Source organism: Hippocampus zosterae, chromosome 4, assembly GCF_025434085.1.
Source record: "Hippocampus zosterae strain Florida chromosome 4, ASM2543408v3, whole genome shotgun sequence".
Taxonomy (NCBI): Eukaryota; Metazoa; Chordata; class Actinopteri; order Syngnathiformes; family Syngnathidae; genus Hippocampus; species Hippocampus zosterae.
Genome location: NC_067454.1, coordinates 15,243,926 through 15,258,289, shown reverse-complemented (window position 1 = coordinate 15,258,289; position 14,364 = coordinate 15,243,926). Strand labels below are relative to the sequence as shown.

Genomic DNA, 14,364 nt, shown 5'->3' with positions numbered 1-14,364 from the left:
TTTTCAACTTCCGTGTCATATCTGCTTCTGTATCCAAATTCCCCTCTCCACGTGACAAATAATACATTTCATTTGCATTACTTATCAAAGTGCATTTCACCTACGTATGGGTTTTAGGCAGAACAAGGAATAAAAGCAACGATATAAACGTGTAAACTATCCACTTGATCTAGATATTGTAGGTCGCTCTTCTGTCAATCTAAGATTTAAAAAAGATGAGCCTCTTTACGCTGGGCCAAATTTTCCTAGGGTAACTACTGCTGTGTCACATTGAGTTTTGTGTGCATATGTGTCACGGCATGGCACGTCAGTTTATTTGTTTTTGTAACGAGAACATCCGAATTATGTCCTAAAGTGTGAAAGTAGCCTATGTGACTAGCTGCTGGCATGCAAACCCAAATATACAGTAAAATGTAATATTGTAGACCTCACCCTAATTTCCACGGACTGTGTTGATATCCACGGAGGTCTTTAAATTCTGATTCTGCAATCCTGAGGGGATTAATATGAAGCCACATTTATGTTGGCACATTTATTTATGTCTCACACACGTGCCTTACCACTTCGACATTTAATACACATCAAGATAAATGGATGAATCAGTTCGACTCGCATAGCTGTTGCTGGATAAATTGTATATCAAGTTTATGATTATGAATTCTGTATATTCTGTATGTTTTGGAATTTCAATAATCTCTATCATACCAGTGTCACAATCACTACACAAGTGGACATAAGTTGAAAAAAAAGACATTATGTGAACTCCACACAGTATTACACACTTTTACATAGGCATGGACATAGTTCAAGATGTCTTCAATGATTTGCTGAAGTCAGTCTTAACAAGAGCAGAGAGCCATATTGGACATTGAATATGTGTTTGCGTTAAAGCACCTGGATCCTATCTGTCAAATGACAAGTGAAAGGCCAAGCACACCATATATTCAGGTCTGCATACCGGAGAGGATGAAAATATTTGGTGCACAATAACAGGTCCAGGATGGTCTGTTTGGATTGGCCATCATCTTGGATACTTGTACAGTATTTACGAGGTTTATTGTTTTATCGTTGAACATGTTTAACCATACTTTTATCTTTTTGTTATGAGTGTAACAAATAGTTCTGAGTGGAACAAATTCTTGCATATCCATACTGTACAGGATAACACGAGTATTTTTCATCATGCAGAGTCCACTGCACTGTGATCACCCACTGCTCCTTATGGGTGTTCTAAGCCGCAGTGGTGCCCAAAGTGGGGGTCGGGACCCCTCTGACATATTAGCCACAACGCTCCCACTGGCCCCCAAATCAGCAAAATTACTGTGGGTGCTTTAGAAAGTTATGCGAATACAATCTATTACAGTAAAAGATTAGTATTTACTCACAGCATTTCATGGTGAATTGTTAATATTTTCTGTCAAGATTATGTTTGGAATGTGTTTCGTTTTATTTCGTTTTTGCGAGACAATGTGTTATGTGAAAAAATATTTATGTTCATATATTTTCTGCAAAATTCTTGTTATATCTTGTTAAGGCTTATTGCAAAACATCACTTCCATGTAATTCTTAAATTTAAAAGATGAATACTGCAAAAGATTGTGGCCTTTGGTTCATGATAATAAGTAAAAGAAATAATAATAATAAAATCAGCAGATAATTTATTTTCAGGTTTCCCCAACCTGGGGTGGTGGTGGGGAGATCAAATAAAGCAAGCGAAACTGCATCCCCTTTGGTACTGAGACACTGTTTGACATTTTCCTTAAATTATCCATCCATTGATGTTCTAATCCACGTATTTTCACAAGGGTCGCAGGCATGTCGAAGCCTATCCCAGCTGTCTTCGGGCAGTAGGCAGGGTACACCCTGAACTGGGTGCAGAAAATTGCAGGGCACACATAGACATACAACCATTCACACTCAGTCACACCTAGTGACAATTTAGATTGTTGCATTAACCTGCCGTGCATGTTTTTGGAATTTGAGAGGAAACCAGAGTACCTGGAGAAAACCTACGCCGGCACGGTGAGAACATGGAAACTCCACATTGGAAGACCAGGGCTGGATTCAATCGCACGACCTCTGCACCAGGAGGCGGACGTGCTAACTGGTAAACACTGTGTCACCGAAATGTGGAATACAGTATTTGAAGCTTAATTTATTCCAATTTTTACAAATCAAATGTTGCCAAATGGGTCTTATTTGAAAGCTGGCAAAGTGGCAATGGGAGGCCACCAAAATCGCTCACATGATCCAAAGTGGTTGCAATCTTGGGATCGATAATACAAATGTTGCATAATTTGAGTTTAATTTATTAAAAATTGTGCCAATCCAATTTTCAAAATGAGTCTCATTTGAAAGCTGGCAAAGTAAAGAGTGTGAATCGGTGAGAAATTCAATCCCATTTGTTTGGCCAAAGCAGACCATAAAAATGAATGACTTGGTCCTAAGTGGATACAATTGTGCCATTGAGAATGCAAATGTTGCACAATTTGAATTTAATTCGTTCCAATTTGGCCAGTCGAGACTATGGTAGCTCAGAAGTACAAAACAAAACAATCCGGTACTTGCGATATCAAAGCATTCATATTAATTTCCATATCTTCTCAATAAAAACATGAACCCACTCTACTTTAATTAGATTTATGCACATGGCAGTATAAAGATCAGTCCTTTTAATTCTACCTTGCACGTTCGACTTTGCTCGGATTTACACATGCGCGTTGTCACTTCATGAATATTTAATGACATCCCAACTCGGCACCCTTTGATTGGTCCGTTGTGACTGTGTTTCCTGTGTTTTTGTTTCAGAGCCCCACTTTTGAGGACACTCGCGGATCAGAGCTTGAACTTGTCCGCCTGCTGCTGTCACTGGGCTCAGACGACGTCATTGCTCACAATGGACGGAGGACACCGCTGAAGTGGCAGCATCCACGCGTGTCGGACACTGTCGGAAATATCTCCCGTCTGCTCTGGATTTTGGCTTAGCAGCTTCAAAGTTGTCTCTTTTTTTAACGTATAACGTATTGGACCGCCTGGGAAGGAGACTACTGTTCCTTTGAAGATGGTGAGTGATGTTTAACGGCTTGTTTTTAACAGAACATGACTGCTTGAAAAAGCTGTCATTTCCAAATATCCAACACAGAGCCAACGTTATTTACTTTTCCTATTCATGGGACATTTACTTAAAATTTCTGGAAGTGGTGTCGAAACGTTTGCGCGGAATATTGGTCCCTAGTCACATACACTCATCGGACACTTCATTAGGTACAGCTACATTATGTTGTGGAGATAATGCTCTGTTTTCTCAATTTGCGGACGTGTTTTTGCCACAACTTGTTTATCCATTGATGTCGTTCAAATATGGTAATACTGTATAAAGTATTAAAAACACCTCTCAGGATGCATTGCTGTTCCATAGCAGTGCTAAACATATTGTTGTATTTAAAAATTGTGTATAAAATCCAGAACTTTATTCAACAAGCGCATCGATTCTTGTGGCCTATGGGTTGACAGTAATGTAGTTTAACACATGAAGGACACGTCCTTGTCACAAACCGGTTATTCATGCACCAGGAATCAGGTAGCGTGTGTCAGGCTATGTGTGCGTGTGTGTGCGTGTGTGTGTGTAAGGCTGTTCATTGCATGGAGACAGGTTTTTCCTGGTTACTAAATGGCATCCCTGTAACAGACACACCTAGAGGTTATGTGGCCTCACTCAGCATTGTTTTGGCAATAGCCCCGCCAGCTGTTAGGGTGAGTGGCAAGATATGGTGGAGGGTGAGTGGCAAGATGTGGTGGTCTGATGTTCACTAGGAAACAAACAACTTTTTTCTTTGCTTTTGTTAGATCTCCTTCAATAAAGGTGAACAACATGCCTCCTCTGCAAAGAGAATTTACATGATCCATCCAGGAAGAAGATGGGACTTTTTTTCTCTCATTAGCATTCCACATTATGTTTTATGTACTATTTCAATCTTAATGTGCTCAAAGAAAGACTAAAGCTGTTCATATAATGAGACCAGAGCCAGGGCGACTTGTAAAACCCAAAGGACAAAGGTTGCGTCACATTCAGTCCACAGAGCCTTTCCGTTTCAACTGTAATGGAAAAAATAAGTTTTATTCATCTATTTGTGAACTAAATGATGCAGTCTTCATCCAATGTATATTGGACTGCAATTTGACTAAAAACAGGATACCTAGGATCAAATTAATGGGAAACCTTTTTTATTTTTGTCCATATTTCAGTGTTCTTGAGGCCCAAGAGACTATGACATGTGATTAAAAGAGGGAGTAAATATTTACACTGCCATTCTTAGTGAATCGCATCGCTCGGTCGGTAGTTCGCTCTCTGCCAGATGCTGGATAGCACATCGGTATGACAGCAGATGGTTTGCATTATTTTCTCTTTCTCCCAGACCGAGCCCCCACTCACTCTCGGTCGGTTTCAAAGCTGGCACTACGTTCGCTGACCCGTCGCTGCTGTTGAGATTTGCTCTGGAATTCCAGCTCTGTCTCTCTCGAAACAGGATGGACACCCATTCACCTGGGGAACTCGTTAGGCTTGTTGCTGTGGTTCAGCACACTCCTCTTGAGCGCTTCCACACGTCCTCCTTTTTGCTGCGCTGCTGTGGCTTGTGATCACTAAAGACAGTTGTTGACCTGTTGGTCCAGAGTTTAAAGCAATCTGAGCTATACAATCATGTCTAATCACTTGAAATTGACTGCATATTCAATGATGAAATAACTCAAAATCACTGTCCAGTCCCTTATGTCCTCATCACAGTCATAAAGCTACCATGACAATACAGCAGAATAATGAAACCAAGAGGTCTTGGAAAATGTGCCCAAACATTTGTACGTGTAGAAGTATAAAGATGACCCTCTTAAAATGTGGGCTTTTTCATATCATTAGACATACTGTACAGTATATGATTTTGGCATGACCCACAAACTACGCTGCTAATAAAATTGTGTATAAGTAGTTGTTAAAATTACACTATATCTTCTTTTTTCATGGTTTTATAGTCTATACGTTTTTTTTTGGATAAAGTAAGTCATTTTGATCATATAACTTCTATTTTTATTGTCATATTGAACATTTTGCATGTGTGTCCAGAATTGCTATCCACACCCTATCATGATGGGAACTTGCCCCTTTGAGAACCACTGTTGTTTTAAAGCAGGAGTCCTCAAGGGCACTTATCTGCATGTTTTTTATGTTTTCCCCCCAACTCACCCGATGCAAATGATCAGTTCATCAGCAAGCTCTGCAGATTTCTGATAATGACCCAGATCATTTGGATCAAGTTGTGTTGGAGGACGGAGACATCTAAAACATACAGGATATGGGCCCTCAAGGACCAGTGCTGGTGACCCCCATCTTTTTTTCAATGGGGACTGAAACGGTGAATACTTGAAGAGTAAATATTTACGTGCACCGTCGGAGCACATAAAGGCGCTTAGTCTTCAAAATCTGTGAAAAACTAGTTTTATTAATAGAGCTCAATCGCAACTCTACTTATCTCATTGTAAGTGTGCATCCCATACATGCTTAGGACCATATCACCCCTAAAAAGCCAATGTACCCACTGTAAGAGCAGCTGAAATTTATTTTTATTCATTGTAGTTGTTGTTGTTTTTTTTTTAATCTCTGAGATAATAATCCTCAGGAAGGATTTTAAGGACTTTATCTAGCTTTGGAAAATGGAGAATGTTCTCAAATTCTGATCAACATTAATATTCAGTCTTGGTGGGAAGTAGTAGGCTAACTTAAACTGTCAGATCATTGGCTTAGCAGTACGGACCTGGAGGTTGCCATCACGGTGTCCCCAAATGACCAAAATACAATAACATTTTAACCATCCATCCATCCATCCATCCATCATCTATCGCTTATCTGGGGCCGGGTCGCGGGGGCAACAGCTTTAGCAGGGAAGCCCAGACTTTCCTCTCTCTAGCTACTTCTTCCAGCTCTCCCCGGGGGATCCCGAGGCGTTCCCAGGCCAGCTGGGTGACTCTCCAGCGTGTCCTGGGTCTTCCTCGGGGTCTCATCCCGGTGGGACATGCCCGGAATACCTCACCAGGGAGGCACTCAGGAAGCATCCGAATCAGATGCCCAAGCCACCTCATCTGGCTCCTCTCGATGTGGAGGAGAAGCGGCTCGACTCTGAGCCCCTCCCGGATGACCGAGCTTCTCACCCTATCTCTAAGGGAGAGCCCGGACACCTTGCGGAGAAAACTCATTTCGGCCGCTTATATCCGGGATCTCGTTCTTTCGGTCACGACCCATAGCTCGTGACCATAGATGAGGGTTGGAATGTAGATCGACCGGTAAATTGAGAGTTTCGCCCTTTGGCTCAGCTCCTTCTTCACCACGACAGACCGATACAACGTCCGCATCACAGCAGACGCTGCAGCGATCCGCCTGTCGATCTCCCGCTCCCTCCTGCCCCCACTCGTGAACAAGACCCCAAGATACTTAAACTCCTCCACTTGGGGCAAGATCTCCTTGCCCCCTCCTCCCCGACCCGGAGGGGGCACTCCACCCTTTTCCAACTGAGGACCATGGTGCATTTGGAGGTGCTGATTTTCATCCCAATCGCTTCACACTCGGCTGCGAAACGCTCCAGTGAGAGTTGGAGAGCCCTGCTTGAAGGAGCCAACAGTACCACATCATCTGCAAAAAGCAGAGATGCAATACTGAGGCCACTAAAACGGACCCCCTCAACGATTCGGCTGCGCCTAGAAATTCTGTCCATAAAAGTTATGAACAAAACCGGCGACAAAGGGCAGCCTTGGCGGAGTCATACCCCTACTGGAAACGATTCCGACTTGCTGCCGGCAATGCGAACCAAACTCTGATATCGGTGGTATAGTGACCGAGCAGCCCGTATCAGGGGGTTCGGTACCCCATACCCACGAAGCACCCCCCACAGAACTCCCCGAGGAACACGGTCAAACGCCTTTTCCAAGTCCACAAAACACATGTAGACTGGTTGGGTGAATTCCCACATACCCTGGAGGACCCTGCTAAGGGTGTAGAGCTGGTCCACTGTTGCACGGCTGGGATGAAAACCACACTGCTCCTCCTCAATCTGAGGCTCGACTTCCTGACGGACCCTCCTCTCCAGCACCCCTGAATAGACCTTACCAGGGAGGCTGAGGAGTGTGATTCCTCTGTAGTTGGAACACACCCTCCGGTCCCCCTTTTTAAAAAGAGGGACTATCACCCCGGTCTGCCAATCCAGAGGCACTCTCCCCGTTGACCACGCGATGTTGCAGAGGCATGTCAACTCCGGACAGATCTCACCTACAGTAAATTAATGTTTTGTATTTAAATGGCCATTATGTTTACAGTAAACTCCAACTGGGGTGTAATTAAACAGTTCAGAATTACATTACGTCACACGGTTGCTGTGCAAGCAACGCGGTGCATTCTGGGTACTTTTACATCAGGAACTTGTGCACATATTACACACACACACCGCAGTTCGGGACGTTAATCGTTTTTGTTTGATAATGTTTTTAAGATTGTTGATAAAACAAAATCTAAATCACAAATACAGTAATTGCCTATAAGAAAAGAGGGGACATTTGAAACTGGTATGTATCAATTGTTTTGATATAGTTCTCGGCACTAGAATTGCTTTGTAATAAAGACTTTATATTTTATAGTATATCTATATTTTATGAGTCATCTCGGTGCAGTGTAAATCTCAGGGCCCCAGACATTTGCTGTGTTTGTCTAATGCTAAGTCTGACCATGCTCGTGATGACGTCAGGCATTTAGTATTTCTGGCTCTGATGTAACTCTCGACAGTAGAAGTGGTCAGAAGAGAAGTACCCAGCACTTTTCTCCTCTTGTTGCGTACACAATGTTCACTATGTCCCCAAAGCAGTGTGTACTATCTCTGTGGTCGTACGACTCTGTATTTAGGCCTCTGCCTTGTTTTCCGACTGACCGGCAGCCAGACTTTGAAGTAATTTGAATCCTTGACTTGTAATCTCATCTGGTGTATTTCACAGTGACCGATGAGGAGAATTTGCTCCATGGCCGAATGATCATGCACATGATACCCTCACAGTGTTGACACAATGGACTTCCTCCTTGCTGGGCAATTATTACACAACAGCAATGTTTAATGACTGTGTCATTTGTTCATTTTTTAATCGATGTGTCGTTTGGTTTGATCAGGATTGTGAACTATTACTTCTGTGAACTCCAAAGACGTTCCAATCAGATTGCTCTCTTCCCATCACTCTTCTAGGCCAGGATATTCAGTATTCATTCACTACTGCAATTTTCAATACAACTACTAAAAATGTCATTTTATGCGGAGCACTGGAAATGAAAAGCTGCAAAGAAACTATCAACTGAAATATCAACAACATATCTCTTCGTAATGTCTTGCATCTAAAGCCGTTTCACTTTCAGGAGCAAAAATGGTTTGCTCCACCTTCTGCTCCATTTCAAGGTCCAATTTATGAACTTGCCACATTAATGATCCACGAGTAAGCACTGCTTTAGACATTGGCAGTTTGCTACTACAAATAGTGCTGAATGTGGAGCTCAAGTGGGGCCACAAGTCACTCGAAAATCCCCAGAAATCTTTAATTATTTGCCTTATCACAGGTAACTGAAATTTTGTGATGCACCTCCTTAATATGCAGAGTGTCCCCAGATGCCACTTTCCCCTTCATACTTTTTTGTTCCGGAAAAATGTGAGGCCATCAGCGTTTGACAGGTTAGGCTTTGTAATTTCTGAACGCATATCATTGTCTTTCCCAAGGCTTGCCAATTGACACTGGAGCAGCTCTATGCACGTTTTCTTTTTTTTTTGGTCCTCAACTTGAGTTCAGCCCCATTTTGATAAGCTTTATGGCGTCACATTGCTCCAACAGCATGTCCTACAGGGCTATGGAATGTACAGTATGCTATTGATGGTATGTTTCTTGAAACGGGATCTGTTCTTGACAAAGCACTCAGTGGAAGGTGTGCTACTGCAACCGCTGGTGAAAACACTCAACTGCCAGAGCAGACGTTCTCACAAAGCCAATGAAATACTATTACTAAGGCTGCACCGGACCAAAAAAATATTTGCCAGGCGGCAATTGTCACGCTGCTGCACTGTAGCGATGGTGAAGCCAAGCAGTTCCCGGCATGCTTTGCAGCACTCCATCGAAACCTTTTTATTTCCATTGTGTGTGGTTCTGATGTTCTGAAAGATGAAAGCGCAAAGGAACATTTCAGGTGAAAGGGCAAAGGGACTTGGAAGCTAGAATGTTGGCTTATGGCAAGCAGTGTGTAGAGTGACAGGGGGTGACTTGTTGCCGACAGGAACTCTTTAAATGAATGTCCATTGTTACTCGTGTGAAATAAAAATGTGAAGAGCATCAGCGGTCGTTATTTTAAACTACTGTATATCTGAGCACAGTTCATGTTAGTTGACGCATTATTTGCTTACAAATGTTTTGGGGTGTTATTCGTTGTGGCTTTTAAACTATTTCGTGTAAATCCAGATTCAAATAATTTATTTTACAGGCATTCCTCAGTGAAATGGCAACTTTGAGCAATTGGTGTCATTTCTAGATTTATACTTTCCTTCCACCAAGCAGGTCAACATTCCATGCATATGTGTCCTTTCCCATGCAGGTTGTATGGTAGCAGACGAGAATTATGCTTGGGATCTGAATGGTGCTACTGAACATCGTCATGTTTGAAAACGCATGAAGGCGTTAAGCCCAGTAGCTCATCTGTTAATAGCTCAAGCGTTCCAACTTGAAGCCCTTTTACTTGGCTGTGATCTGAGACAACAATAATATTATTTGACTGTCACCGTAAGGTCCGATGTTGCTGTTGCCTCTCAGCCAAAACATTTCGGTTAATCATGTCGCAACAGCTACAGCAAGCTGTCCGAGGGCCTCTGCACACTCGGCAGAACACCACTGCTTATTTGTGTGACCATCCCTCATTCCCTATGCGAGCTGTCAACACGGTCGAGGCTGGTGCTCCGGTTTTCTGCCGTTAGGTTTTCATTTTCAACCATTTTTACTCAGATTTTGCCACAAGGAGACTTTTTTGTTTTGTTTTGTTAAGTCACCTTGATAATTGATCTTCAATCTATGAACTGCTGTTCTTATCAGAAACTGACGTGGAGAGCGGAGTTCCAGTTTGAGCTGCCAGATTGAGAACCACGTCATTAATTCAGAATTATTTATGGCAGCAGTTTAGGTCAATAAATATTTTAATTTAGCTTTTGTATGTTTGGTTTTGTCTTCCACTAACCCAGTTCTAATGTAATTTACCTCAACTGATGGATATAGATGAGCATGATGAGTGCCTACTAATATTCGTGTGCTTTGCCAATGCAGTTCTGGGTCATGCGGAAAAAACTCGTATGCAGACAGTGTAATTCGGAACAATAACCCAGTCGTCAGGTCCTTTGTTTGTCTGGAACGCTGTTGCGCAATGTGTTAGTCACTCACTTTAGGATGCCACTTCACTTCATGCCCATGTATAGAAGAATACTGTCCAGTAGGATCTCACTGCGCCTTTTAACTAATCAATAATTAGGGAAAAAAGGTGGATAGATGTATGGCTATGACTACAACACTACTTTAGTTCTTGGCCTGCTGGATGCTTCCTGATGTAATGTGACTTACAAAATCTGTTTCGGAATAGGAGAGTGAATTTAAAGAATCAAACCAGCTTTTAAATATTACACATATTACATCGACATAACCTGGAAGAGTTTTTGTTTGTCCATTTGTGTTGTCAAACGGTGGAACTTTAAGGATGAAGAATTAAAGCACACTCACAGCCTTTGTGAAAGCGCTATATAAATAAGGGTGGTATTGAAATAAAATCCATGCAGAATATGTAATTACACAGAAGCAATATTTGTTTAAAGGCTTAAATAATACAGTAGAAAGATTCTAAATGTTAAATAACCATTGAAACTTATGTTCCATCATGAATACATAGGGCCAGTGCCAATTTTGGTAGGGCCACGACAAGATGGCTCACCAGTCTCCACCGAAAAATGCTAAATGTAGGGCCCTGTCTAAATACGCTCATCTTCCAACCCTTTTTTGGACTTGCAGTTGCTGTATCATTTGGGGATACTTCCATACTAGATATTTTTCCAGTTCTTGTTTTATGGTCTGTGTGTTCGAAATAAAATTGAAAATTAAAACAAGAAAGTTACTGGATTAATATTAGTGTTGTTGAAGTAGGGATTTTGTAAAACACACTGTCGTGCTGTACTGAGCACAATCTCGCTCATCAGATACTGTGTTGCTCTTTACTCTCAGTGACTGAAATGAGCAGATGTTCAAAGCCCAGTGCCATTCATTCTGTACAGTGCATGTTCCACACCATTTCACAGTGGAACTGTGTTTGGAGACACTAATGTCATTGTTCAGGTCCTTTTAATGAGTGGTGTGTTTTTAGTTAGGACTTAGAGCAAAGAGCATTAACTGTATTGGCACAGCTCTGTTTGATTCCCTTCCCACGGGAAAGTTGGATATGTCGATGGCTGAATCTGATCCTTAACAGCCCCAATTATTTTTTTAATATTAAAAAATAAAAATCTGTGAATAATATATCAATCTGAAGGGGTCTATGAACATATTCAGGATTGTTCCGCATTGGTGGAGGTCTGAATGATTTGGGGGGGGGGGGGGGAGCATCGAGGCTCTCAGGTTTTAAAAGTGACTGAACAATTATTTCTTTGCATGTGTTCAATACAAAGCACCTAAGGATCATTGATTGAAACCCAAGTGACAAGTTTTTGTTGCACGCAGAGATTGGCCATGATGCATTATTCATATTCAGCCATTGCCGAGTTTGCTCTATAAAGAAATCGCTGTGACTCCTGTCTTTGATATCCATAAGAGTTCCACCCTGGACCACAATCATCACAGAGACAAATATTTTGTGAATCATTTTGGGTTTTTGTTTCTTTTTAGACAGATCCTGACAGAGATGTTTCAAATAATCCTGAGGATTAACACAGTCGGAACAAAATTTGAAACGGTGTTCTAATTTTACTTCATGATGTGTTTGGCTTCTTTTTTTGGGGGCGGGGCAGTGCATTACATTCACACGCTCTTCCCTCTAGGCAGAGCATTGTATGACTTGACAATTAGTTTGCGCTCATGTTACCACGATCCGGCATCAATAACAGATTGCCAGCGACTGCTCTTATATTGTGTGACATTTAGATCTCATGAGAAATTGAGGTATTTGGCACAATGACAAAATACACATGGAAAAGAAGTACATGGCCTCACTGGTCACAAGTTGAGGTGCACTTACACAGTTTAATGGCAGTTGTGGCAAAAATTCTGCCCTACAAGCTAGTAATTCTCAGTTTTTAAATTTTGTTACAGTATAACAATATTTCTGTGTCATGAGGGCTGTTTGGAGCGGAGTAGAACAGGAAACTTGACGTCAATCAAAACACCATATTACTTGTTTAATCTAAGATATTTTGATACATTTAGAACAATGAATAGAAATGCCATGAATCTATTCTGACCTTCCTCCACGAAAAAGAAATGAACAAACAAAAACGTCTTTTGTATTTTAATTTTATCTACAGTGCAGAGGTCCGGGTACGACTCAACGCCCCGGCTGCCCTCTGTGGAGTTTTCATGTTCTCCCCATACCTGCATGGCACAGATAATGGATGTATCCATATTACTGTACATGACAAAAAACAAACGGAAATTACACAATTAAAGAGAAATAAAAGGAATTAAGACGGTCTTGTCACACTGTATCAATTGAATGGCCAGGTTGCTGCTATTTCTGGTGTTACATTTTTGGGCATTTGGGGGCAGTATAACGCAGACAGATATACTGATCACTGTGACATCTCAGCTCGTCTCAGCTCATCATTACGGCACTCATTAGCCACTCTTCACCGAGGATAAGAAATATGACCGCGCACTGTTACTTTGTCTGCTTGTGTTCCATATGTGTTCAATCCGTTGTTGAATGGGTCACAGCACCACAATATACTGTAGATGCTGCTTAGCGACTGAAAGGCTAAGGTATGTGGCTATTTTAAATACACAAAGTGTAATTCTCTTTGTTCCGTGTTTAGTTTGACAGTAAATTTCATGTTCATTTTTTTCATTTAGCGTTTAATTGGTTGCTATGAATGTTCAACAGAGGCACATGCAGTTGGTTTATCTTGACTCTGATTAGCCTAATTGGGTGGATAGAGTTCAGAGAACGGATTTGCAGTACTCTTGTCCAAATATTTTATTCTCTTCTGCTTAAACTGTACCAGATTGTTCCCGGAATCGAAGAAACAGTTTTGTCACTGACCTCAGATGCTACATGGTTACTTTTTGGCTTGTAATGAAATACAATTGATGTTTTGTTGATTTAAACACTCTATTCTAAGATTTGAGCACAGGTACCAGAACAAGTTTGTCTAAAAAAAAGAGGTCAAAGTGGACCACGGTGGCGCCACTAATCACAACATATTTGGAATTATCAAACACTAACACTTCTCATGAATAAGGTTGGGCCCATGTTAGGAAGAGAAAGGCATCTTTAAGTACCTAATCCATTGTACGGAAATGATTACCCATCCGTTGATACCTATTGTGTTCTACTTTTCGTGGCATTGACAGAGGTCATTTCATCAATGCATTGCCACATGGCAAGGTTTCAATTTCTTTCATTTTTGTAGTCAACACAATCACAATCTGTCCATCACTTGTTCATACATTCTGTTGTTTTCAAGTACAATGTGTGCCACTACAAAGTGATTAGCGACCTCACTTGTTTCTAATTTTAGGAGGGCGGGCTTGTGTTACTCATGCTCATAGTGGTAACACTGGCTGGACTGTGTGTCAGCTTCTGCGGTGGAAAAGCACAGAAGGGAGAAATGAAGGGAAAAGTGCCGCTTATGATACTGAATCAAAGCCAGCCATTTCCTGTTCGCTGAGCCAGCTTCTGCTCAGCGCTCACCATATATGGCGATGGTATTTGCATGGGTAGGGAAAGCCTAGACTTATGCATCGGGACGGATGCTGAAAGGCCTTTTCTATGTTTGTGTGTGTGTGGGGGGGGGGGGGGGGGGAGGGGTTCCCCAACCTTTAGTTTTGGTTTGACTTACGAAACCCTGTCTTGCTAGAGGTTTATTATACAATACATTTGCATTTATATAGTGTTTTCACAACAGCTGCAGCCGTAACAAAGCGTTTTCCAGCACATTGAACATAAAACAATTATACAACATACAGCATAAAACATGGAGAAGAATACAATCATTAACAACTATTCCATGTGCCTTGTCGTTTGTGTACGAAAGAGGAGAGAATCTAAAGTCTCCTTTCACCAGT

At 41.6% G+C, this 14,364-nt stretch overlaps 1 protein-coding gene across 2 annotated transcripts in view; it reads left to right on the top strand.

Moving 5' to 3' along the window:
- The first annotated feature begins 2,803 nt into the window (after positions 1 to 2,803).
- The window catches only part of myo1ea (myosin IEa), a 48,028-nt gene continuing 36,467 nt past the window's right edge, over positions 2,804 to 14,364 (top strand). For both annotated transcript variants that reach the window (XM_052063764.1, XM_052063763.1), the window contains exon 1: positions 2,804 to 3,064. In XM_052063764.1, the coding sequence (XP_051919724.1) occupies positions 3,062 to 3,064 (3 nt within the window). In that variant the 5' untranslated portion in view covers positions 2,804 to 3,061. The remainder of the gene's footprint in view (positions 3,065 to 14,364) is intronic.